Genomic DNA, 25,530 nt, shown 5'->3' on the forward strand with positions numbered 1-25,530 from the left:
AGCGACGGAGCCGAGGAGCCTCCCTCACTACCCAAAAACATGAGTGATGATGTTCCTAGTGCTAACTCCGTCATGTGTCGACGCTTCAATCCCTCGGCGCGGTGAATTCCTTGCAACGGCATAGCACCCGTTAGCTCAAGTACATCTCAATATACCGTTCTGGGTTTCGGCGACACACAGTACATGACCATACTTTTCTACCATCGACCAAGACGGCGAACTACACGATTTCATTGTCAACGGCTTTGTACAGCTGGAGAGATGCTATCATTGATGCCAAGTCTTCGAGATGGATCCCCTTGATATTGAAATCGACCGGTATGAGATAATGGTGGCGGGCTTGCATTAAATTAATTTCCGCTGACAGCTATTTTTGAAACAGATTTTATCAAGTCCGCCCCTAATTTGACGACTCCCTCGCTTCAATTAAGGTTGCTGGAAGTCAGAAAGGTCATGGCAATAACTGGACGGGCAACTATGGGTCTAACCTGCGACCATGACAGGAAATGATCTGTTCGTCATGAAATATTAACTATCCTACCAGTGGAGCACAGAGGACATGGCGCCATATGGTTACCGTCAGACCCCATCAGCAGGGAGACCTCAGGTTAGGATCATCACCGTTTTAGCCCCCAACCTTCTCGATGTGGACAATTTCTTGGCAGATTGTTGTACAGAACACCCTATTGGGGTAAGATGAGCGCGTCGCCAAACGTGGGGGCTGAACACTCGCCTGGAAGAGACCCCCCCCTGGCCTCCAACATTTCTCCATGGAATTCTTCTCTATCCCACGGCATACCTCGAGGCAAGAATCACAACAATATGAGACAATTAACGCTGCTCTCGTCTTTGCTGCTGCTTTCCCCTGTCTGGGCTGCCACTTGCTATTGGCCGAGCGGGAAAGTCGCGGGCGATAATTGGCTGCAATGTCCAGGTAGCAAACACTGTTGTGCAGAGACCGAAGCTTGTCTTTCCAATGGTCTTTGTGTTGCTGGGAAGTATATGACCGTCTATCGCGGAGCGTGTACGGATGATTCGTGGCCTATTTCTGAATGCCCTCGCGTTTGCTATGAAGGTAAGCCAGTATGGTCTTTCAGTTTCAACATATCCTTGTTGGCCATTTCGTCGTTTGAATATGGGGACTGACGTCAATTTCCAATACTACAGAGGTCGCCGATGGATGGGCCAATCTTTATCCTTGTCCCAGCAACAATAATGAAGTGTTCACCTGTGGAACTGCTGGCTGGGCCGATCACGTCTGTGAACAACAACTGGGCAATTATACGTGGGTGAGCAGTAATGTCACGGTAGCCCAGTTGGGAGTCTCTAGTTCGTCGACGGCTTCTTCTTCCACCGCTACCGCCTCAGCATCTTCTTCGACAACTTCCTCTGGATCAGCAGACCCTACGAATCCTACCGCCAGTTGCTCGACACCCTCCGCGGGAAACAACGCCACCATGAAGACGGGACTCGGGCTTGGAGTCGGACTTGGTGTACCCTTGCTCCTGGCATTGGCCGGTCTGCTCTGGTTTTATGTACACACCCGACGTCAGATTCAGTCTTTGCAGCAGAAATTGAATGAGCAAGCTGCTCTACATCCGGGTCTACGAGGGAATTACGCACCTCCTCCCCAGGAGCTGGACACTGGAAAGGAAAATTGGCCGGAAATTCAGTCGAACGACCGCTCAGAATTGGGTTAGAATGTCTGTACATGTGTCAACTACCTAAATACGTGGGCATATCCTGGTGTATTATTTGGGATAGGTACTAGGAGATGGAATTGTGTTTTTTGAAGCGAAATGCCGTGATATATTTCCGGTGGGAGGGTCTCTAGATAGTAGTACTTTAATCCTGAGAAAATTATGACATTATGGTCAGTGCCAGCTTGGAAGTGCATTCCTCCCATTTTACTTTTATTGTGAAGACGAAAAGGATTACACCCCGTTTGGAGGCATCACAAAGAAGTTAATCTGTTCTGACTCTCTTATAAAACCTCTCAGGTTCGTTCCGGGAAAGGCTACCCTGATATAATCACCTGACTGGTGCTGTGGACTGCTCGGGGGCAGGACTCGGCGATAGCCCTATCCGGGCTAGTCTCGGCACAACAAAATTCCGTCGCTTCGGAGCTTGAAAAGGTTCAAATTTATTTTCACTCTTCCTCTTTCTTCCTCAGTGCAGCCCATCATCCTGCCCGGCTTGGAATGTTTTGGCCCAGGATGATTGCAGCTTGCCTTCTCTTAGAAGAACTGGCATTCGTCTGCTTCATTACATTCTTGCACTAATAGCTTTCAATTCGCAGCCTGAGAATTTTTGGTAAGTTTCTGACTCGGTTGACTTTTTTTCATCACACACCCAATCCCCCCAATATGATGATAAACATAACCAAATTCAAACTAGAGTCTTTGACCCTCAAGGGAATGAAACTTTTTGTTATTGCACGTCAGGCTGAAAACCTCTCGCTTTTCATGATTCATCACGTCGAGTTTTTTCGAGAGTGAACCGAGAGCTAACTTGCCCTCTGTTAGGACTAACTTGAGTACATCCTTGCAGCTTGTCAGGATGTCGACACACCATTGGTAAGTTTTCGTTATTTTTTTTTTGTCTTCTCCACATTCACTCTTTTATGATGATCGCACTTTATATATACGCTGGAAATTACCGTCCAAGGTCTTCGGATCACTGACGATAACTAATGGCTTGACTGATTCCTACCACTACTCTGCCTGTTTGCTCTGGACTAGTTGCTTCCTGGACCACATGCTGACCGTTGAAAAAGATTAGATACTATTGCTATGATCTCGCGAATGGTAAGCCGCGGCCCCTTCTTGACTTCACCATCATCCCCTCCCGTCACGAAGATGAAATGGCACTGGGCTCCGACGGTTGTTTGACAACGGCCGGTCATGACGGATACGCCCATTTTGCGGCAGGCCTAGAAAACCTCGCCCACTGAGACACACCCCGATGATACTTGTCGACTCATTCATGCTTCTCGCAACGAGTCGCTAATCATCTCCAGCAGTCACACGCTCCTACTAACTTACCAGTGATTGTAGAAACGCCACAGGTAAGCTCACCACTTCTTTTACTACACTTGCCCCCATCTTTTGTGATGATTCCCTAGATGACGAGTCTTATTCGAGTTATCGATGCAGACAACATTCTTTTTAATACCATTCATGCCTTTCTGAATTCATTTCTTCTGGAACCTTTGCATCATCAAAAATTGATAACATTCGCTAATCCTCTGGCGAACAGTAATATTTGATTGCCTCGCTATCATTGCCTTCGGCTGTATCTGACCGTAGGTGTATGTCACGCCTCTTGTCCTTTTTGTCCCTCTTACCCTCTCATTCTCTCCTGATGAAACGACACAAACAAAAGACAAGCATATGTCCAAGCTGGCTTCGCTGGCGAAGACGATACAAGTCATGACTGATCAGTCATTTTGAGCCTCGTTCGGTTCCACACCCTGTCCAGTCAGTCCTCGATGCTGATGGGTCTTGAAGAACAGGAATTTTCTCCAGCCCAGAATCGAATCAACCCAGCGGGTGCTGCTGGCAGGCCACTGCTGCTCTGGTGAGTGTCACTATCTTGCTTTTCTTTTCTTGCCTTTGTGTTTTTCCATTTCCCTCTCTCTTCTACATGATGATTTACTACATTTTTATCACGACGGTCAACATAAGGAATTTTAATTGATGACCACCGCCTGTGACAGGGCTTTGAATCTGATCCCCTTTGCATTCAAACCATGTTTTCTACCGGTCGCTTTCATTTGTTAGCATCACATACTAACATCGACCAGATGCAGGACCTCATACAGAACAGTCTTTCAGTCTTGGCTGCTTATCCGGCCTAGTCTTGACCCGATGCAGAAGCTCTCGAGTTGTCAGTTTAGTGTGCAGTAGTGTAGGAGCCAAAAGATTAAAAAAAAATGCAACAAGCTATTCCCGAAAAGAAATCTCTTTCTCTTTCGTCGCTCACCGTTTATTTCGTAACCCAAGTGGAGGCTTCCTGTGCCGTCCGAACAACCCAATCCCCGCTGACTGATTCCGCTCAACCCTGCAGGGTCAGCCTTCCTTGTTACAGAGGTGCGAGCCCCCAATCTTTGTGTTCGCAACGCTGGTTCGCTGATGCAAGGCCTGTGGATGCGGGGACGGACTGCAATGCTGACCTCTCAGCGGGGGGGATAAGCGCCGAACACGGGTCAGCGTGTGATGAGCACCTTCAAGCTGCATATTCCCTTCCCCGCTGGGTTGGTCCTTTGCCTCTTCGGCCGTGGTCTCTTGAATAGGTCTTTGGCTTGTTCCAAATATAGTTCTGCCTCCTCTTATGCTGTGGGTATCGTGCCCGCCATCTGGGTCTGCACTAATTGGCCCTTTGTCATAAGGATGATTTCCTTCTTGTCTCTGCTCTCCGCGCAACACGAGACGAGGGGTTGAGCTGAGTTCTATTCTGTGCTGCTGTCGCATCGACCGAGATTCCTTTGTGTTCGCTTTGGGTTCATGATCACATCTCTCGAGCCGACGAAGGAAGATCATGGCTTCGGTCCGAGCTTTGTCCTGACGAGTGCCTGGGGCCAGTATGAATAGGTACGATGCCGCGCTTGAGCCCCATGGTTTCTGATCTTGCTCTGTCAACTTGCAACTTCTGAGGTTCAAGAGACACTGACGGCAGTATCTCTCTAGCTGGTTGTCTCCGAATCATGCAGCCGACGAGCAGCCGCTGAACTCTCAGTACTCCGGCTGGCAGTCGACTGTCAACACCAGCAATCAACCATCGCCCAATCGTCGAGAGCATCCAATGCAGCCACCGCTGCTAACGACCGCGTTGAATGCCTCACAGTTCCATCAAGTGTCAACCCCGCTGTCCTCCACGTCGCTTTCCAGTCCATTCACCCAGGGCCAATCTCCCGCTGTCTCGTCGCCGTCCAACGGCAGATCGGCATCGTCTTCCTCCTCAATGGCGTCGAGGCAATACAGCATCCCTTATAATCCGCAAGACTGGGGCCCTGTGAGAGGGAATCATGGCCAGGCCACGTATTCCCAGCAAGCTACTGTCCATCATGCTGCGCCGCAGCAGCGACTCCATGCAGGTTGGTGGTTTTCGAGAAATGCAAAGAAGCATCTTCCCAAATTAACAAGATGACAGACGCGGCTATATCACCACCGCCTCCACCATATTCACCTCCACATAATCAGAATTCGATACCACGAGACTCGTACGGCCAAGCGAGCTCGGGTATCGCAACGGCTCCTATCGTAACCTCACCGCATCAGCAATACAGAACAAATGAATATGATAACTCCGCAGAGCATCATAGACGGTCTGCCCCTCGCCCTCGCCCTCGCCCCGTGTCTATGATCTACGGCAACGATGTAGCCTTGCACCGGCAGTCATTACCTCCTCCACCGCCTCCTCAAGGAAATCTAGGATCCAGATCCAATTCCCAGAATCGATTAAATACATATCCAGACTTTCCTTACAACTCTGCTTCTACAGGCTCGCAGTCCCGAGCATCACTGGCAATGTACGATCAACCTTTACCATCGCCGGCGTTGCAAAGCAATGGACCTGGGCCGTCTGCGGGGCAATTGGAGAGACCACCCGCATCCCGACGAGCTGCCTCTGCAGGTGCCATTGTGAGTAGTGCAAGCTCGTCAAGGCCCTCCAGTCTATCGCGAGGTTCGTCGCCAGCGAATGGTTGGGAACCTGGTATGCCTCTTCCACCACCTCCTCCCGGACCGCCGCCTGCAGGGAGGTCGGCGAGTGTGAGTGGTTCATCGGAGTCATCTGCAAGAATGACTCACGGTCCAAGTAGGACTCGTGTACGACCACCACCATTGATGGGTACTGATTTGGGTAGCATTCCACCAACGCCAGCTGATTGGGTAGATGAAGAGTATATCAACCACCCACCACACAGAGAGCGAGAGCCGCTGCACATTGACACCAACAGGGCGATGGAAGCACCAGATTTGGCAGATAATTTGGACTCAAGTGGCCAGTTGCAGCAGTCTCAGAAAACCCCCGGTAGTGGAGGTAGTGGTCTCTTCCGCAGCCCGGCTATTCGTGATCCCAGCGCAAAAGGCATTCGTGAAAGAAGAATCGAGCGTCGAAACAGGCAAAGTCAACATTTTGAGGATATGAGTGCGGTGTCATCTACCAGCGGGAATCCCTGGGCTGATGCATTAGAGCATATTGTGCCGTCCGATCTGGTTTTTCCCGAACCCAAGAACAGCCCAGAGCATACTCGCCAATCGTCTACTTCAAGGTTTACTCCTCGAAGTACAAAGAGTATTGGCTCAGACAGCCAACATCCGACTTCGCGGTCAAGAGCGTCCTCTGGTGGCCTCTTCTCCGACAGATCATCCTCTTACTCAACACCAAAGCCGGATCAGAGTCCCGCAGGGCCTTCAGCTGCATTTGCAAACACGCCACCGTTCTCACCCAATGGAGACTCATCATCTCGTTATTATAAAGAAGAATCTCAAGCGATACCACCAAAGGCTCTTCCAACACCACCCCTCAATTCTGCCAAAGGCCCTCAATCACAACCACGCTCTCGTGCTACGTCCCGGGGAACAGAGGACCGTCCGATTTCTCATATACTGCATATTCCTAATGATGGCATCCCTGGAATGAAGCCATTGTCGCCACGCCGATTACCCGCCCCGCAGACCGTCCAGCAGACTTCTCTAGAGTCCCTTATGAAGCAGGACACTGAGTTCACCCAAAGCTCCATACAAAGACACAAGAAATTCATCGAAGAAGAAGCCGCGGCAGTGAATGAGGCTGACGCTTTGAAAATTTTCAATGAGTATATAATCGCCGAGTCCCAAATACGCCGTCAGCGATATGCCAATGTGTTTGATACTGCCTCGACCCAAATTGAGGATGTACGACGCAAGCTCTTCGAAACACCCAAGAGTCAACCCGGGGCACCATCCAACAAGCCTGTGAAGCCGGCACCAACGCTGGAGATCCCTTCGAATAGACCTACTCGACCTGAGTCCGCTTGGTGGAATAACTACCAGCCATGTCTTTCACCGATTGCCAGTCTCGGCATGAGTAATGATGAGATGAGCTCTAGAGGCAGGGCACCCAGTCGTTGGTGGGAATCCAAGACCGGATCCAGCAGTGAAGGTGGTGAGAGAAGGATCCAGCGAACTAAACGAGAGTCTAAATACATGGGATTGCCCCGAGAGGCCATGCAGTGGGACCAGGAGCGGACACCTTCCAAACTCGACGATGCGGGTGCAAATTATACGGGGCAGCAGGTACCCTACGGTCCAGACGAGTATCCACCAGAGAAAGTTGGCTGGCACGAAGAAACCGCAGATCATCCCAGCAATAGGAAGAATGGAACCGCTCAGATGATGGCTAGTCAAAGGCTAGACATCTCGCGTCTAGTTACTCTGCCTCCACCGTACCCACGCCATTATCCTGCCGTGAACAACAGTCACCCAGACCTCGTGTCTTACCGGACCACTGTTCGATCAATCACAGACTTGTCAGAGATCAAGGCCACTCGCGAGCGTTACAAGGCTGACATGGAAAGGATCAGCCAAGAATATATGGACCAGGTCAAAGAAAGCCGCCGTCAGTTCAAGGCGAATATTCAGAGCCAGATTCAAGAAGGAAGCCTCAGTTTCGCAGAAGCTGCAGAAGCCGAAGCTGCAATGTTGGTCGATGAGAAAAAACATGAACGAGATCTGGCAAAGCGACAACTTGACAGTTACCAAGAAACCGTGCTGAATCCGATGAATGCTATTCTCGCAGACAGGATTAGCAGAGCAACAACCTGCATCGACGAATTGAGTAGTAGGCTGTTTGATGATGCCCAACACGAGACGCCAGACCAAACGCAAGAAGAAGGCGATGAGAAACCCGAGCTCCTGGAGAAGCTTACGCAACTCAAGTGGCTCTTTGAGGCACGAGAGCAACTCCACCGGGAAACATTCGACCTGGTCAGCGACCGCGACGAGAAATACAAATTCGTTGCTCTGTTACCCTATCAGCAAAGCAAAAACGAGGATAAGCTCCGAGAAACCAAAGTCTTCTTCTCGAAAGATGCTCTGGACCGACGCGTCCAGTACGAGACCTCAGCACTTACCCGTCTCGAATCCTTCCTAGACGTCATTGAGCAAAACGTCGTCCGAGGAGTCGAAGTACAGCTCTCCGCATTCTGGGACATTGCACCCTCCCTCCTCGCCCTGATACAACAGGTCCCCGAAAACCTTCGCGGTTTCCAAGTACAAATTCCCGCAAACGAATACGAAGAGAACCCGAGCTATCACGCACACCCGCTACAGTACCTGTATTCGCTGCTCTCGCACGCCGAGAAATCGAGCTACCAGTACATCGAGTCGCAGACTAATCTGCTCTGCCTGCTTCACGAGGTACGATCGGCAGTGATGCGCGCCAGTCGCAATCTCGCCGAGGCAGATATGATTTGGAAGGGCGAGCCTGAGGAGACTGTTCGTCAGGAGATGCAGGCGACCAGGGCTGATGAGGAGCTTACGCTCACGATGGATCTCAAGGAGAAGGTTGCAACTGTTGAAGGGCAGTGGGCTGAGGCATTGGGGAGTCAGGTCCAGGGGCTGCGGGAGCGTGTCAAGGGTGAGTTGTTGGCTGAAGATGGGTGGGAAGATTTGGAGCAATTGGAGCAGGAGTAGTACATATGTGTGAGGGATCTTTGGGAGGATTTTTTCTGTTTGTGATTGATTTTGATTTCTTGATGACTTGTGATATCCCCATTCGTTCGCTTTAGATCGGGCTTGCACAGTGTATATTCTCTCGATGTTGAGCCTTTTACATTGAATGACTTATGGTTGCTCGATTTACGAGATTCAAGTAAAGGCCTCCATCAATCCACGACAGAAACGAGTCCAGATATCAGTTAAAGACTCACTCTCGCCATCCTGAGTGCTTCCGGGCTATTGGCGTAGATAACGCCATTATCTATCTGCACAATAAGGCCAGCTCGTCACTTGAGGCCTCATCTACCAACAATCAGTTCTTAGGTAGCAAGAATACCAATTCTAGTCTCTTAGTTCTCTCATCTCCCATATACTATCATCGTAGAGATGATCAACCACAGAGTTAAGTATCCTGAGAAATACGGTACCCACTCCATCCACGATACCCACACAGTCACGTGAGCTCCCTTCTAGAGTCTTCCGTCCGGGTTCACTCAAATATCGAGTTTCCTCCCTCGTCCACTCCTTTCTCCCTCCCAACTAACTGCACCTTCTCTTTTTCCGCATTCGCCTGATATACCCATCCAATTCGTAAGTTTACTCCATACCACCTTTCCTGCACCTGTCCCCAATTGCGAGAGACCCTCTCCTTGGTCCTTCGATTACCCGATCCCTCGGTCCGAAGACACAATCCGCCCAAAATGATGAGATGCAGCTGGCACCAGTCAGAGGAATGATGGATACGTCTGTCATTCGCTTGCTGAATAGCTTTACGACCGGCAAATATACGCAGCCGGTCCTGATATTTGTGGCTCTTGCACGAACTCTTTTCGTGCAAATTTTTTCTCTTTTTTCACACATCTTGCCACCAACTTTACTTGGAGACCTCGCTAACCTGTCTCAATTCAAAAGATCTAGACTCGGTTGGAAAGGAAAAAACATACCAGTTCAAAAGAAATTCTCGGCCGTGCCTAGATTTCCAGAACAGAAGAAAAAAAATACCCTCGAGGAAAATTGAAGAAGGAAGATTTCCCATTCGACCCTCTCGCAATCTTCCCACACAAACCAGAACTTTTCATCTTTCCATAGTCCATCATCATGGTCCTCCACAACCCCAACAACTGGCACTGGGTGAACAAGGATGCCTCTGGCTGGGCCAAGGAGTACTTGCAGGAGAAAGTCAGCGCCATCAGTGCCGAGGATGCTGGCGTGTCCGCCCAAGTAGACAAGGTACTGTCCATGAATGGCGACGTAGACGTCAGCCAGCGCAAGGGCAAGGTCATCACCTTGTACGATGTCAAGCTGTCGCTAGAGTATTCAGGTTTGTAGTTCCACGAAAATCTCTTTTTCCGTGATGGCAGCTGAGACTGTTCAATAGGTAAGACCAAGGACGGCGAGGAGGTCTCCGGGTCCATCACCATCCCTGAGGTAGCCCACGATACCGAGGAAGATGAGTACGTCGTACGTTCCCTTAGAAGACATTTCCCCCGAATCTGGCAGTGCCCTGGAGCACAATGCCTGAATTGGAGCACTCCCCAACTAACACGGAGACCATTCCAGTTCGAGATTGAGATTTACTCCGATGCTTCCTCCAAGCAGCCCGTAAAGGACCTTGTTCGCTCCAAGATCCTCCCCCAGCTCCGCAAGACCCTGGCTACTCTTACGAATGCCCTCATCAACGAGCACGCCAAGGACCTTCAGCACGCTCCTGGCGTCAACCCCTCCTCTGGCTTTACTCCTGCTGCTCTCCACCCTCAGACCGGCAAAAAGGAGGCTGCTCCTACCACTACTCCTACCACATCCAGTACCGGCAAGGTCGCCGTTAACACCACCACTGTGACCGCATCGGACGAGTTCCGCACCACTGCCGAGGAGCTGTACAACACCTTCACCGACCCCCAGCGCATTGCCGCTTTCACTCGTGGTGCACCCCGCCAGTTCGAGGGTGCCCATCCCGGCGGCAAGTTCGCCATCTTCGATGGCAACGTCACCGGCGAGTTCGTCAAGCTCGACGCTCCCAAGCAGATCGTTCAGAAGTGGCGCCTCGCCCAGTGGCCCGAGGGTCACTTCAGTTCTCTCGAGATCAACCTGGACCAGAACGACGTCGACGGCGTCACCCAGCTGCGTGTCGAGTGGTCTGGCGTGCCCATCGGCCAGGAGGACGTCACCAAGCAGAATTGGGAGCTGTACTACGTGCGCAGCATCAAGCAGACTTTCGGGTATGTAGCAACCCTCTTTTCCCGTGCAGGCACTTTCACCAATGCGGGTCTTTTTCGTTCCAGATCCAATTCTTCACAGCCATGGCTTCGAACATCGTTACTGACCTTTGTGCTCGTTCTTCTCCTCGGTATAGGTTTGGCACTATTCTCTGATCGACTTCACGCCTTCTCATTAGCCGCCTGATACGATCTACAAAGAACATTCCACTTTGTATTCGCCAATTCTGCTTCTTCCACCTTGCAAACACAGCACAAAACCAAGAGAACATAGAGGATTTTGCCCTTACTCGATCTTCTTTTCCTGGAACTTGGAATAAGAATGAGGTAGGGGCTTTTGCGTGGGGGAATTTCCAGTCATAGACGAGTAGTTGGGCTGCCATTGGTTTCTTTCCATCGCGAGTACTTTTTTTGCTGGTCAATTTCTTCTATCTTCATGTTTCTCGGAGTTTTTGAGCCTGTGCTCGCTCGGCCTTTTTATGCTTCACCCTTGTCTGGCCTCGGACGGGGACTGCAATGATGCTACGATAGAGGAAAGTGATATGTTCATGATAATGAAGTTAAGAAAGAACGCATTGATATCATCCTCTGTGAATTGATGTAAACGTAAAATTACTGCCTCTGGCATCATACTTGATTATCCATCGCCCATCCGATATCCCCGTCTTTTTCTTCGGCCCTCCCCCCCCTCCCCCTTATGGCCACTTGTTGAGAAGCCAGGACGGTGAATACAACAGGTTTCAACAGGCGAACGAGGTGAAGAAAACGACCTCATCTAGCGCCGATTTCAACCTATCAACATACGTGCACGTGAACTTTTGCCCATCGTATACGAGGTCCTTCATGTCCCATGTCCCCTCCTTCCTTACCATCTCTGTCTTGCATACATTACACTCGGAGCCAAAGTACAGCGTCTTTTCTTTTACCTCCTGATAAAGTCATCCAAGTCCACATCGCAATCCACCCACGATGACTCTAACATCTCGTCGTGACCATACAAGCCATCAGGCCCAGCATCAAACGCATGGGAGACAATATCATACTTTATCCAATGACCCCCGATCCATAGCAACAAGTCCCGAGCTTCCATCAATGAACAATCACACTTGCATCGTCACAGCTGGTCAACGCCTTCCTGACTCTATCATGAACATCGAATTACCAGCTCAAGATGGCAACCCAATAACTCTGCAACTACTCCTAGACCAAAGTATCGACGGAATAATCGTCAGTGTCTTCTCAAAGCTATCCAAGGAAGTATTCCTATCAGAGTTTCAAGCCCTTGCCCCAGGCCTGGTTTATCCAGATATCCATCTTACCAGCATCGGCCTCTCCAATTATCCAGTGCCGATGAATGCATCTATCGTCGAGGAATGTCAGGAATATATGCCTGACGAGCACTATTATCTACTCGGTGACCCAAGGGGACGGCTTCTCGAGGCTATGGGCTTTGTTCGGTCTCCAGCTCGTTCGAAAACGTGGATCACGAGGATACGGCGTCAGGGACGGATAAAATGTGGCTTTTTTATTGTCCGAAAGGATAGAACGCTATATGCGAAGCAGACGGGCCCTTTGGCTAGTGTGTTGGAAGGAATTGAAATGGCGGGGAGGCGTCTCCATAGACAGTGGGTGTCAGATCTTAGGAGATTGGGGAAACCAATTCCACCATGGTAGGCGTGGAGAGATGAGCGTTGGAGTTACGGGTTTGTACACTCTTCAAATGGAATTCTCAATTCCATGTTACGTTCATAGAAGGAGAATAATCATACGTCCAATCATGATCTATATCATTCTTTGTACTTTTTGCTATCTCTAGCTTTTTTTTTTCAGACAGAAGCAACACACTTACAGAGTGCGCTCCTCCATCTCAATGCCATACTCCTCCTTCAGAGTCTTCAGGAGAGGAGCACAGATCTCCATGGTCATAGGGGCAAGAACACCCTTCTGGGAGATGGTACCATCAAGGACCTGCTTGACAGCCACGCCGCAGGGAACACCGACCAGCTTAGCCATGGCGGAGTAGCCGGCAGGGTTACCGTACTCGCACAGGGTAGAGGTGCGGGTCTCCTTGGAGCCGTCCTTGTGCTCGATGTCGAACTTGTGCTGGAGCATGACCATGTCGCGCTCGCCGGCCTCGTACTGCATCTTCTTCTCGAGGGTGGCGCAGAGGGTGTCGAGGGCGTTGCCGCGGGGGGTGATGGGCTCGTCGGAGAAGAGGCCAATCCAGCGCAGACCAGCCAGGAGGCGGTCGCGCTCCTCGTTGCTGGGGAAGGTGGTCTTGCTCTGGACAGCCGCGGTGAGGTCCTTCTCGGAGGAAGAGGCGGTACCCAGCACCTTGGCGGTGGCCTCCTTCCAGGGAACAGCGCTGTCGAAGACAGAGTTGGGCTCGTCCTTCAGGAAGCCGATGTCCACGAGGACCTTGATCATCTCGGGGAAGCCCTGGTAGCGGAGGGTACCGCGGATGACGGTCTGGGCCTCAGGGATATCGTAGCGCTCGCGGAAGGGAGTCGAGTCACGGTTAGGGTAGCCGACGAAGGCGAAGCCGGGGTAGATGAAGTAGGGCTTGGCGGTGGCCATCAAGTCGGGGCCGTCGATGCTGACGATCTTGCCATCCTGGTAGATCTTGGCGGCGTTGCGGAGGGCAAGCAGCACACCACGGCTGGACCACGAGAACTTGTAGCCCAGAGGGTTGTTGGAGGCCTCGGGGGCGGGGAGACCACCACAGAAGGAGATGAAGCCAGTGATCTTGCCGCCGGCGGCATGGACCTCGGAGATGGTCTTCACGGCGTCTAAAGAAGGATGAGTATTGAGCATTTCGAATCAATGAAGGCTGGATACTTACAAAGGTGGTCAATACCGGGGTCTATAAACATCGAAGTAATGTTAGCGCTTGAAAGACAAATGCATATTGGAGTAGACACGCTTACCTAGGCCAATCTCGTTCATGACGGTGATACCAGCCTTCTTGCACTCCTCGTTGAGCTCCTCCATAGCAGGCGAGACGTAGGAGGTGGTAACAACATCCTTCTTAGTGCGGATAGCCGACTTGATGACAGTAGCATGGAAAGTGTAGGGGATCAGAGAGACGACCAAGTCGACCTGCTCCATGGCCTTGTCGAGAGCGGCATCATCGCTAACATCGAGGGAGATGGCCTTGGTGTTCTTGAAGTCACCGGCGAGAGCCTTGGCACTCGCAAGGGTACGGCAAGCTGTTCATCACGCATTCAATCATTAGCAACATTGTTATATTCCCAATTGTGAGACGGATACGCGGAAGTGGCGCATAACCCTGGCCTTTAACGTAGCCCTAAAGGCTCTTGGTGGGTTATAGCGGGGTAATCCGACGGGAATCTGCGCGGGTGTTGGGGAATGCTATTCAGGGTCAATGGCACATACCGACGGTGACCTCGACATCGGCCTTGCTCAGAACCTCGACGGTGGGCTTGGTGACTATACGAAAGCAGAAGGTTAGTTTTTTTCTGTATAGTTTCTTGGAAGAAGCTGGGATTGCGGGGCAGCCACGCCCTGTGATGTTTTCAACAGTTCGAGAATACACATACCGAAACCCGAACCCAGCAGGAGGACCTTGGAACCAGCAATTGACTTGACCATTTTGAACTCAATTGTTTGTATGGACAATGGGGATAGAGTGGAAGAGTTCGAGACCATTTCCGTACAGACTGCCGTTGAGTCACCGCCGTCACGTGGCCGGTATCGGGGCGGGGGTTTATCTAAGCAGCCAGAAGGGGTCCCCGATTGTTATCGGGGCCAAGAGTATGGGGAAATATAGCAGTAAACAAGGATTGAGAGTGGTATAGTATTGATGCAGAGAGTAGGCATGTATGCACATCAGTAGAGAATGCTGCTAATGCTGCTGGTATATGTATAAAACAGAATGGTCGGTCGGAGTTGTCCAAAACTCCGCAAACTCCGCTGAATGCTGGGAGAAATGAAAACAAAGATATTAAGACAAAATACACAGAAGAATAAGAAGGTCTATATCGCCTTGACCTTGCTTTGTCGTAACGCCATGCCATCCATGTCCTCCTCGCTAGTCTCCGGGCTATCACCGGCAAAGTTGCCTTCAGCATTGGGGTTCTGGCGAGACTTGGAGATGCGTCGTTGCCATCCAATTAGAACGGGCAAGAAATGCCACAGATCGAACTCTGGCCACAGAACATCCAGGAAGACGATTTCTGTGTTTTCGTGGCACTGCCAAAGCATGAAATCGCTCAGCCGCTCGACACCAGAAGTCCGCACCAGCATATCCAAAGGTGGTGTGCCCTTGGTCAACATGTGATCGGTGAGGGTTTGGCGCGAAATGGTTTCAGGGGACATGTACACAGGACTGTCACCGTCCGATGTATTCACCGCAGCTGCGCCCTTGTGGTGCCCATCTTGGCCCCCAAGATGGAGGGTCGTAGATGACGAGAACGAAGAACCAGACTCGTATACTCGACTAGCATGATCGTTGCGCAAGACAGGGTCATCTTCGTGTGCGGAAGATTCTGCCGACGAGTACTCGGAGTCACTGTGGGTATCCTGGGGGTTTGACGACCCAAGCGTCTGGGCCCGAATATTGTGCACGATATGGGATTCGGAGAAGGGTGTGCGAGCAGGACGCAGAGGTGTGCTGTAATCTTCCACCGTATCGCGGATCGCACCCGTAATCTCGTCGCGGGAGGTATAGGGGAAGCAAATGTTCAATACGCGGTCACCGTTGCGGCTGGTCAGATCGACAGCCTTGTTGACTGCAGCGAGAACGTCCGGTTTGAGCAGGTCGAGGCGGCCGAGGACGCGGACTTTGGCACCATATCTATCCAGCAAGTCGCCGTGCTGGGCCATCTGGGACAGCTTCACCTTGGCCATGTCCATGAGCGCATCGACCTCAAATTTGGAGCGCTTGAAGTTCTCAATGCTGAACGCGTAGATTGTGACCACTTTGACACCGCTCTTATAACAGACTTCGAGAATCTAGTTGAACGGCCGTAAAGTCAGTAACAAGTCATAATCACCGGCTCCGCAAGCTCGGTTGCACGGAGCATTAACTCGCCGATGCGTCGACCAAGGAGAGAACAACATACCCTAGCCAGCGCCTCGAAGCCCAAATTATGACCCTCCACAGTCTCAATTCCATGTGACCTCGCAAACCGGCGATTCCCATCCATCACGAAAGCGACATGTTGCGGGATCGGGCCCTGGCGGAGCGCGCCCACCAGTAGCTCCTTAAGATTCGTGATGGCAAACTCGATCGGCGGCGAAGCAAGAAACCACGTGCGAAGGCGCGACAGGTGCATTGAGCCGGCCATGATGAGAGACAGAGGACGAGTCTCAAGCGAAGGAAATAGGAAAAGAAACGAATGTCGTGGGGTGGTGAGCCAAAAAAGAACGGCGCGAACGGAGGAGAGGTTGAGGCGGGACGGGGGTGTTCTTTTCGTGTTCGAGGCCGTTGGCAACGGGCGACGTGGTCTGACTTTCTGAGAAACTGCGAACCTACCTTCTAAATGGCAGCGCTGGAAATAGATATATAGAAAGGACAGAACAACCAATTATGCAATGCAGAGTATGTCATGAGGATGTCAAGAAGTAAGAAAAAAAAAAACTTAACGAGGCAATGCTAGGCTACACTGTTCCGCTTACGCAACAACTTGTTTCTTTAGTTCCCAACGTCCGCTCGGCAGTGGCGAGACTGCGGGCTTCGTATCCGCCAAGCGCAGCCAACAGTAACAGCATCAACAATTGGCTAGTGTATGAGTGACCCCGCCTTGCACAGACAAGATAAGCCCACAAGCAGTGCGGTCCGAGGTGGACATCTAATCTCGGTTTCACATTCAGGACTACTGCCGCTTGCCTCGGTGGATGCTGTGTATACCGAAGACCATCACGCGTCATAGATCGAGGTATACTACTAAAGTACCCCAGATGGCATTTCCAACAAAACACAGGGATATCTCGCATTGTGAGTTATATAAATGCAGAAAATGGCTACAAAAAAATCCTTTCAAGATGCCAAACACGGCCATCATAGCAGGTCATCAAAAGATCAAAGATCCTTCCGCAGCTCGTCCCCACTGGACGGTGTTCCTGTCCCTGAGCTGGCCATATCCCAGCTACCATCCTCACTTCGTCGTCGACGTCGCTCACCACGCTCTCGCATAGCATCCCGAATCCGCGAACTGACATCCTCCAGCGCATCTTTCTGGGTGGTCATGGGACTCAGCGGTTTCATGCCGTGCCGCGAGCCGGGTCGTGGCCCAGCAGAGCTGCTGCGGCTACGGTTCCGGCTGGGAGGTCGGGTAGAGAAGAAGCCAATGTTGGCCAGGTTGTGGAATGACTCGTTGCGTGGCAGGGGCTCCGCTGAAGTCCAGCTCTCGCCCGTCTCAGCCTGACGCGCGTGCTTCTGCTCATGCGCTTCGCGCGCTGCGGCAGATTCTTCGCTGACCTCGCGGAAGGGGTCCGTAACAATCCGAGCTGCGTCGAAGTCGGGGAAAAGTTCAGGACCCATGGTATTAATTGCATCCGTGACCTGCTGGGCAAGCATCGCACGTTTTTCACGCAACTTGACCAGTGTGTTGGCCGAAGACGGGTTCAGGGACAGAACCAGTGGTCGAAGAGACTTGATAATGTCCATGCCCACTTCGCCGATGCGGAGCGCGGCGAAAGTGATGGTTGGGAAACCCACCATGCCAATTATCACGATCAACCAAAGTGGCACCCATTCTGGCACATGACCCTGAATGCGATTCCGATACGTCCAGTAGGTGAACGTAGCCGTGTACGTTGCATAGACGGCAGGCGCAAATGCAAGGGCAATGAGCAGCTTCCATGTAGCCATCACATCGCGACCCTGTAACTTGACGGTCGATGCCGCCAATGCCTCCTTCGATTTCTTCATCGACAGATACTTGGTTGCAATGAAGACCGGAGTGAAGAGGAGCAGACCAGGTAGAGTTCCAATGGTGAGGAGAGCCAGCTTGCCCAGACGGTAAATCAGCATAGCAATAACCTGTATACTCGAGAACTTGGCATAGGCCACTTGGTGGTCCCGGATGCCAAGGATGCGAAGCTGCTTGTTGTAGCTGGAAATCGAATTGCGGAGATGCACGATGCGCGGATCATCCTTGAAGTGCGCATATCCTTTCACGAGACGGCGATTGAGCTCCACAACCATCGGAAGAGGAAGTTTCTTTCCTTTCGTGTTGTACAGACGGCGAGCAGCTTGGATGACCTGCAATTTGTTAGCACCGCAGTCTTCCCTAACATTAAACTGACATCGAAAGCCAATATGGTAAACCTACCATCAGAGTCTCATAATCAGGGCTAGTCACAGTGACCGCAACAAGACTTTGGTAAATGATATCCAGCAAGGCACCAACAGACTCACGCCGCTCGCCTTGCTTGAATTGCTGTACCAACTCTTTCGGAACTTCAATCGGGTTGCCAAATTCAATAACAGCACGAGATCGGAACTTGTGAGCATGGAAGTAGTTCATGCCACAAGGTACAATTTTCAAGCCACAGTCCGGGTTATCCGCTAAAGTACCCAGGGCCATCAGAGCCACACCAGCTATTTGTATGGTCAGCCATGATGTACCGCAAATTGGGAGTACTGCAATCAACATACCTTTGAGAGGAAGCAGAGATGGGCGGTCATGACTTCCGCCCTCAGGGAATATACCCACACAGCCACCAGCATTCAACCGCGCAAAAACAGCCTCGTAGACTGCAGTCTGGTCCACATGCGGCGCAACCTTGAACTTGGTACCCTTGAACCCGGAGTCCTGGTCCGCCGCATCACCGGTAAACTTGCCATCATCATCAATATCCTTCCGGCCCGTCAGCTGGAACAGAGCATCTCTGTGTTTAAAGGGCTTCTTGAGAACCAGCTCCTCGGGGCCCCGAATTTCCGCAATAGCCGTACTGTGTGATTGTCCATTGATCGTCGGCAGTGCGATTGTACCCTCCGCCTCAAAACCAGCACCCTCAAAATTGGTACCCACGCCGCGCAAGAGGGTGGGTTCGTTGACCGGGTCGGGAAGATACACGGTGCCCGTCCCCGGCTTCAGGTTATCCATAGCGCGCGCGACAGGCAATGTTCCAATACCCCTCGCCAGCAGTCCGATAAACTTGCGCCGGAACGACTTGTCCGCAATGAGCCATGAGATGCGACGGTGGGCCTCGCTGCGAATGACGCGCATCAGGACGAGCGAATCGACGAACTACGGCGGAGAGGGCCGGGTCAGCGCGGATATAGCGAGCATCACATAGAAGTCACGTACCTGGTTCGCATGAGGGGCGGCGACAATGATAATCGGTCCTCGACGAGGAATCTTCCATGAACCACGCGGGTGTACCTCGCGGAAGAAGAGGTCGATGAGAACGGAGAACGTCCACAGGACCAGGTCGTATAGCCACCCGATGAGGGGTGGGATATACGTCTGTTTCTTCGCCATGATGGCGGTGTTGAGCCCCGGAGAGTGATCAGAGAGGATCAGTGGGCGCGATCAGTGGAGTCAAAAGGTCGGGTTGCAGACTTCACATGAAGTGTTTGCGGCCCCGTTGAAGATTAGCCGCGAGAGCTTGGACCCGCCGTGAATTCCTCAGATAGCACCTCAAAGTGTGCTGAATTCTGTCCTTCTGTAGCTCCAACACGATGATCCCAGGCCTAGAAAAGGCTTGACAGGTCACGTCGAGTTCAAACCAAAAAAAAAAAAAAAAAAAAAAGGGTGGAAGGAGGGGGAGGTGGAATCCGGAAAGTTTGGGGGAACTGCTTTAGCGCGCTTTGAGTCGCTTGAATGGCAGACGCTTCTAGAACCCCAGATTTGAGATTTCCAAAGACCCTGCGTGATCGAGACTATTCTCTATTATTGTAACAGATCATAGTTAAGGGTTTATATGCCGACACTGCTTGTGCCGCGCTACTCTTACTAGTGTGGAAGGAAAATCTTGTATGGCCAAGCTCTTTGCATCGCGCGGGGAGCTCTCCCAACAACACTCTTCGCGTCAGTCTGGACCCTCGTAGTGGATGGATTATACTTTTCGAGTGAACACGGCCTGTGCTCTTTGTAGGGACGAAATCATGGATTCTCGCGGTTACCGCCGTATCGTGTAAGCTCATACATATCCTGGTTGACTCTGCTGTGAGCCCAACATGTTTTTCTGCACGTTCTTCCCAGCTCGAGGACTCTGTTGGGGGAGATCGCCGTTTTTAGTGTTTGGCCGACGCGAAGCGTGCATCAGTCTGCGGGGATCGCCTTCTGGTAGGGCGGAGATAACTTCGTCACCTCGGCGTCATCAAGTCAGACCGATCGGACTGGTAATGGGGATCACACTAAGTAATAGAGAGACTGAATGTCACATCTTCTTAACACGAACGAACCAAGTAAGTACTAGTACTAATTCATCGATAAAGATAAATTCCATCCCCTTATTATAAACTACTATCCCGCCGTTGACCCTCATCATACACCCGCAATTTCGGAACAACCCGAACATCCACACAGGCTATCGCAGCACGCAAAAGCCGAATTGTATACATCCTGCTGAAGAAGACCAGCTCATTCCACCGGCCAGACAGATGAGAGGCCAGGATGTTTTTTTTTTTTTTTTTTTTTTGGTTAAACTAGGGAACCACAGAGATTCCTAGACTCGTAGTAAGCCTAATTGGATCAAGCACCCCATCCGCCTACCTAAGCATCCAGGCGCCTCACACCAGCCACATTCTGCTCGACCGTCACCTCCTGTGTCATATTGATTCCACGCTCACTGATAACGCTTCGCGCACTGCTTCCTTCCTTGTGGGCTTGGAGGGTGATCTCTTCCCCGTCATAGGTGCCGGAAGGATCATCTGTGTGGTCGTAGCTAGAGCGAATTCGAACGAAGAGAATACGAAGGGCAGGAATAGAGGCGGCGAAAATCGTGAGACCTGTCTCAACAGAGGCCCAGATTGTGATAGAAGTGCAGAACCCTGTTGAAGTCGCCTTCTGTCAGAAAATAATTACCAAATTTTCGTAGGGGTCACTCTTACAGGTGAAATCCTGGACTTGGGCGACATTGACCAGTTTCGAGGTCTTGATGAAGGCGGCAATCGCGGCGCTGAGAAGTTATTAGTCGAAGTCTTTCTTCAAACAGCAACTGAGCCAACTTACGTGATACCCATACTCATAGCTAGTGCAATACCAACCTTCTCGCGCTTCTTCATTTCGAGGCCCCAAAGGACCACCCAGGGAAGAAGAGCAAGAATCACATCCATGCACCCGGAGTAAGCTGCAAAGGGCGTCAATCTCTATAGAAGCGGATTAAAGGAGAATACTTACCTCCAGCAACAAGAGCGATGGTTTCAAATACCTCTGTTGGCCAGCACTTGGCGGTAGCCAGAAGCTTAGCATCCCAGAGTGCTGCTGCCGGCTTGCATTGAGCCAGATAGCAGATGGCACAGAGCCACATGATGGCATTCATCGTGACGATGATGAACCATAGGAGTACCTTCATCCAAGTTTTGGTCACGATGCGCATGAGAGTAAATGCGAAAGAGGTCTTGCTGAAGACACAGCCGATGATGATAATCACGAAACTGATGTATAGGAGCTTCAGTGCGGGCGGTATAACTTCCGGGTCGTCAATGGCGAATATATGTCTACCAATTACTCCCATGTTGACAGACTTGGTGATAAGGGCCGTGTAGATCAGGAGCAAAGACTAGTCCCAAAGTCAACAGATGTAACCAGCAGGAGCTTCATTGTACAGATACAGACATACCCATGCGACACAGATAATGGCATCATCCACGCCAAAGCCTCTCTTACTCAGTCCAAGCTTGCACCAAAGCCGTAGCCCAACCATCAAGCCAGGAAGGATGACCAGAAGCCAGCAAACCGCCAAAATGGTCGGGCCTTGGTTCTGGGCATCCATAGCAGCAGATTCCATAGCCATGATATTTCACACAGGCTTGAGCCGTGTCCAGTGCACAAAAAGGGTGGAATGAGAACGAGAAATCGTTTGAGGATCACCAGTGAAAGTTCACGATGATCGTGGAGGCGCAAGTCTAATAAACATCAGCCAGACGCCCCCTTTGGAGATCAAGTTCATTGCGAGGTCCAGCCGACTATTGGAAAGAAGCAAAATGGAATTGACTGAGGATCATTTCGAGCAGGATCTGTCCCCCGGATGTGATATTCCGATCAGCAGGATATCCTTGTGCGGAACTACATCCTTGCATTGCGAAGATTACAGATGCCATCGCGGATTCGAATCCGACCACCGGGATTGAATGACAGCCATTGAACGATGTTGATCATCCGCAGTGACTTGAGCTATTGATGCCCCTAGATCTACTATTTGACCAGGGCAGTGTTTCGATCAAAGTTGCCACCGAGCCATGGCAAGAACACGAAGAAGTAGACTCGACAGATCGCGTGCAAAACTTGCATTTACCAAGACAAGCGTGAGGCGATGGCACTCTGCAAAGACGATCAAATGATTGATCAGTAGACATTCTGCCGGGAGAAGCAATTATCCTGGTTCGTAGTATCCCGTACCCCGGAGATTTGATGTACATGAGCAAGGAGCAGTCTTGATATGCCCGTAAAGGTGGTTGTCTGCAGCATTGAGCATTAGTGGGTATGGCCATCGCCTTTACCGCGCCGACTATTGGCTCCATTACTCAGTCAGGGCTTGTCCTATGTAGGTCTAGCGTTGTAGACCTGCGGGAATTGTCCACAAGGGCCTCGCACCTGCAAGAGTTTTCATATTACGGAAAATTCGGCTTGAGAGATTGTGTAAACTCGGCATCAGATTTCAAATTGTTGCGTTGGCTTGGCTGAATCCTTCTACCACACTGGTGGAGCGTTGTGGCCCCAACACTGGGGCCAGAGGGCTCGAGGCACGAGCTCCACCGGCCTGGCAGACTTTGCTTCCGATTGAACAATATCAATGTAAATCAGAACACAGAACGAGCTGAAGAACTCAATTCACAACCTGAAACAAAGCTTTGTCAATGCCAGGTTTGCTAGTTCATTTTTTTTGTACGTGTCCATTATCACTCTCACAGAGAGGGTGGAGCCGTGCGGCCCTCCCCGCCTCTCCACTTGTAGTCGAACTCAAAAACCCACCAGTGGCTTGGTCACTTCCAAGAGATGTGATCTATCGGGTTGCCTAGAACGGTAATTAACGGTGCGAGAGATACATACTTGCGAACAAAACATCATCGGAGAGGATTATCGAGGGAAGTGAGCCAATAATATTTTAGAATTCCTAGACTAGGAGACAGCTAATTGGATATTAATGTACGAGAAAAGCCTTGCAGCTCGCTACTGGACCGTGATATGTACGAGCGTATCGAAGAGTTCTGCACAGCAAGTAAGCTGACACTTGGCTGTTGGAATAGTTCTCCATCCACTAACATGCCTCGTCCGTCTACAAGCCCTGATAGGGCCCCGTTCCTTTCGAGATTCTTTCACAATCTACAAAAGTACTTCCCCTGTGGCTTCACAGACCACTCTTCCCCTCTCTTCTCGCGTTGCCATTGCCCCGTCCGTGCGAATGGCAACTGTAAGTATAGTTTGAGAACCCCCTCTTTTGTGGGGCATGAGAGGAGGGACTAGATCTCTTGAAGAAACTCTTTTCAGAGCTGGGTTGTTATTTATGTAGCAGGAGGAGAAGCTCCAGAAATTCCCATCTGGTCCCTGTATTATAGCTTTTATCAGACTTGAAATTGAGCAGACACTATGAGTTATTTGGTAGATATCGTCACGAATCTTGTCCTCTCGGTGGTGATTCTCTTTATCTCTCGCTTTCTCTGGAATTACCTCCGGTCCCCACTAAAGTCCTTCCCGGGTCCTGCTGCTACCAGCTTCACCAACATCTGGCGTTTGCAAGATGTCTTTCGAGGACGGTGCGATATCACACAGACTGCGCTGCATCGTAAACATGGGCCTGCTGTGCGAATGGGCCCGAACCTTCTCAGTCTCTCCGATCCGAACTTGATTAGCCAAGTGTATAACACAAAGAGTCCGTGGCTAAAGGTATGTCGGTCTTCGAATGAATTGATCAGAGATCCCCTTTCTAATCACCCTTTTATCTAGAGTGACATGTATAACGTCAATGACGTCGTTGTCTCCGGTGTCCGTCTGAGCAACCTCTTCTCCAGCCAGGATGAGAAGTGGCACTCAACTTTTACTCGTCCCGTCAAGACACTATACTCGATGAGTAGGGTTCAAGATGTGGAGGAAAATATGGATATTACGGTGAACCTATTCCTGGATAAGCTGCGCGAGCGGTTTGTCTCCACCGGAAAGAGTTGCGAGATGACTGATTGGATCAGCTTCTGTGAGTATACCTCCCTAACTTTTCGTAATATCAGCTGATGGGTATAGTTGCCTGGGATGCTATGAGCCAGGCTACTTTCTCTCAAGACCTTGGTATCCTCGAGGCTGGTAGAGACTACAAGGGTTTCCTGGGAAGATCCAACCAGACGCTCGATTACTTCGCCAGCGTATGATTCTCCGTTCTCTATAAAGAAGATAGAATTCTAACGTTTTTGATGCGCTCACTAGATTTGCCAAATCCCACTACTGGACATGATTCTTGATAAGAATCCAATCATGCGCGTTGGACCTCCGACGTTCGTTTGGGCTAATATCTTCAGCCTCGAGCAACTCCAGAAGCGATATAAAGAAGGGAATCCAGGGAACAAGCAAGACTTCCTCGGGAAATTCCTCGAGATCAAGGAAAAGAACCCGGAGCTAGTCAACGATAATACCATTATCCTCTGGTTACTTTCTAATGTCCTCGCGGGCAGCGACTCTACCGCCTTTACGATGTGTGCAGCGATCTACTACGTCCTCAAGAACCCGAACGTCCACACGAAACTCTGCGCTGAGCTCCGCGACGCCAACCTCACACTTCCCGCAAGATGGAAAGATATTCAAGGGCTCAAATATCTCGAGGCTGTCATGCATGAGACTCTGCGGATACACCCGGGCGTTGGTCTTATCCTCGAGCGCGTCGTTCCTAAGGGAGGCCTGTCGCTCCCTGATGGCCGGTTTGTACCCGAGGGAGTCGTGGTAGGAATGAACCCTTGGGTGATCAACAAAGACGAGGGGATTTTCGGTGCCAATACGGACGACTTCATTCCTGAGCGCTGGCTTCAGAACTCTGACGAGTCTGACGAGGTCTACCAAGCGCGCTTTTCCAAGATGAAGAGTACGGAATTCACTTTTGGTGCTGGATCACGCGCGTGTCTGGGAAGATATCTGTCGCAGCTGGAGAGCTTCAAGCTCATTGCTACCTTGTTCAGCACATTTGATGTGAGTCAAATTGAGAATTAACCAACACCTTACGTTTGCTGGGGAACTGGTTGGCTAATGAGATGTATAGATGGAACTCCCAAGTCAAGATCATGAGTGGAAGGTGATCAACTCGTGGTTTGTGAGACAGGAGGATCTACCTGTTCGTCTGTCAGAACGAAAGGATAGAGCTGTCACCGTCTAATGCGTTGAATTTTTCAAATGTGATGATTGGACGATTGGATGTGCTATCTGAATGGTAGACATGATGAATCGTAGGAAAAGCAGGAGGATATTCGGCGACCAACAGATCGATGGGAGGTTATT

The 25,530-nt window shown here is 50.8% G+C and overlaps 8 protein-coding genes across 8 annotated transcripts; 4 read left to right on the forward strand and 4 right to left on the reverse strand.

The window, feature by feature from the left end:
* Positions 1 to 822: 822 nt before the first annotated feature.
* N7458_001800 (uncharacterized protein) lies at positions 823 to 1,700 on the forward strand (the record flags this gene model as incomplete). Its single annotated transcript, XM_056905183.1, has 2 exons — positions 823 to 1,075; positions 1,168 to 1,700. 2 exons carry the CDS (start codon positions 823 to 825, stop codon positions 1,698 to 1,700), a joined length of 786 nt encoding a protein of 261 aa, XP_056769290.1.
* A 2,977-nt stretch (positions 1,701 to 4,677) lies between these two features.
* Positions 4,678 to 8,678, forward strand: N7458_001801 (uncharacterized protein; the record flags this gene model as incomplete). Its single annotated transcript, XM_056905184.1, has 2 exons — positions 4,678 to 5,095; positions 5,152 to 8,678. Coding segments are annotated over 2 exons (3,945 nt in total), but the record flags the coding sequence as incomplete, so codon positions are not given.
* A 1,122-nt stretch (positions 8,679 to 9,800) lies between these two features.
* Positions 9,801 to 11,074, forward strand: N7458_001802 (AHA1 family protein; the record flags this gene model as incomplete). The annotated part of the gene is made up of 4 exons (XM_056905185.1): positions 9,801 to 10,023; positions 10,081 to 10,163; positions 10,263 to 10,921; positions 11,056 to 11,074. 4 exons carry the CDS (start codon positions 9,801 to 9,803, stop codon positions 11,072 to 11,074), a joined length of 984 nt encoding a protein of 327 aa, XP_056769292.1.
* A 1,689-nt stretch (positions 11,075 to 12,763) lies between these two features.
* lys9 (saccharopine dehydrogenase (NADP+, L-glutamate-forming)) lies at positions 12,764 to 14,530 on the reverse strand (the record flags this gene model as incomplete). Its single annotated transcript, XM_056905186.1, has 5 exons — positions 12,764 to 13,707; positions 13,761 to 13,781; positions 13,846 to 14,127; positions 14,315 to 14,368; positions 14,479 to 14,530. 5 exons carry the CDS (start codon positions 14,528 to 14,530, stop codon positions 12,764 to 12,766), a joined length of 1,353 nt encoding a protein of 450 aa, XP_056769293.1.
* Positions 14,531 to 14,914: 384 nt separating this feature from the next.
* On the reverse strand, positions 14,915 to 16,227 carry N7458_001804 (undecaprenyl diphosphate synthase family protein; the record flags this gene model as incomplete). The annotated part of the gene is made up of 2 exons (XM_056905187.1): positions 14,915 to 15,892; positions 16,003 to 16,227. 2 exons carry the CDS (start codon positions 16,225 to 16,227, stop codon positions 14,915 to 14,917), a joined length of 1,203 nt encoding a protein of 400 aa, XP_056769294.1.
* Positions 16,228 to 16,961: 734 nt separating this feature from the next.
* On the reverse strand, positions 16,962 to 19,371 carry N7458_001805 (putative glycerol-3-phosphate acyltransferase Sct1; the record flags this gene model as incomplete). The annotated part of the gene is made up of 4 exons (XM_056905188.1): positions 16,962 to 18,146; positions 18,217 to 18,485; positions 18,543 to 19,137; positions 19,198 to 19,371. The coding sequence occupies 4 exons, from the start codon at positions 19,369 to 19,371 to the stop codon at positions 16,962 to 16,964; spliced, it is 2,223 nt and encodes a 740-aa protein (XP_056769295.1).
* Positions 19,372 to 20,607: 1,236 nt separating this feature from the next.
* N7458_001806 (uncharacterized protein) lies at positions 20,608 to 21,850 on the reverse strand (the record flags this gene model as incomplete). The annotated part of the gene is made up of 5 exons (XM_056905189.1): positions 20,608 to 20,885; positions 20,946 to 21,013; positions 21,067 to 21,184; positions 21,235 to 21,616; positions 21,677 to 21,850. 5 exons carry the CDS (start codon positions 21,848 to 21,850, stop codon positions 20,608 to 20,610), a joined length of 1,020 nt encoding a protein of 339 aa, XP_056769296.1.
* A 1,793-nt stretch (positions 21,851 to 23,643) lies between these two features.
* On the forward strand, positions 23,644 to 25,408 carry N7458_001807 (cytochrome P450; the record flags this gene model as incomplete). The annotated part of the gene is made up of 5 exons (XM_056905190.1): positions 23,644 to 23,940; positions 24,001 to 24,244; positions 24,292 to 24,410; positions 24,472 to 25,224; positions 25,295 to 25,408. 5 exons carry the CDS (start codon positions 23,644 to 23,646, stop codon positions 25,406 to 25,408), a joined length of 1,527 nt encoding a protein of 508 aa, XP_056769297.1.
* Between the last annotated feature and the right edge of the window lie 122 nt (positions 25,409 to 25,530).

This window comes from Penicillium daleae (assembly GCF_028827525.1).
Source record: "Penicillium daleae strain IBT 16125 chromosome Unknown utg000002l_segment0_segment0, whole genome shotgun sequence".
NCBI lineage: Eukaryota > Fungi > Ascomycota > Eurotiomycetes > Eurotiales > Aspergillaceae > Penicillium > Penicillium daleae.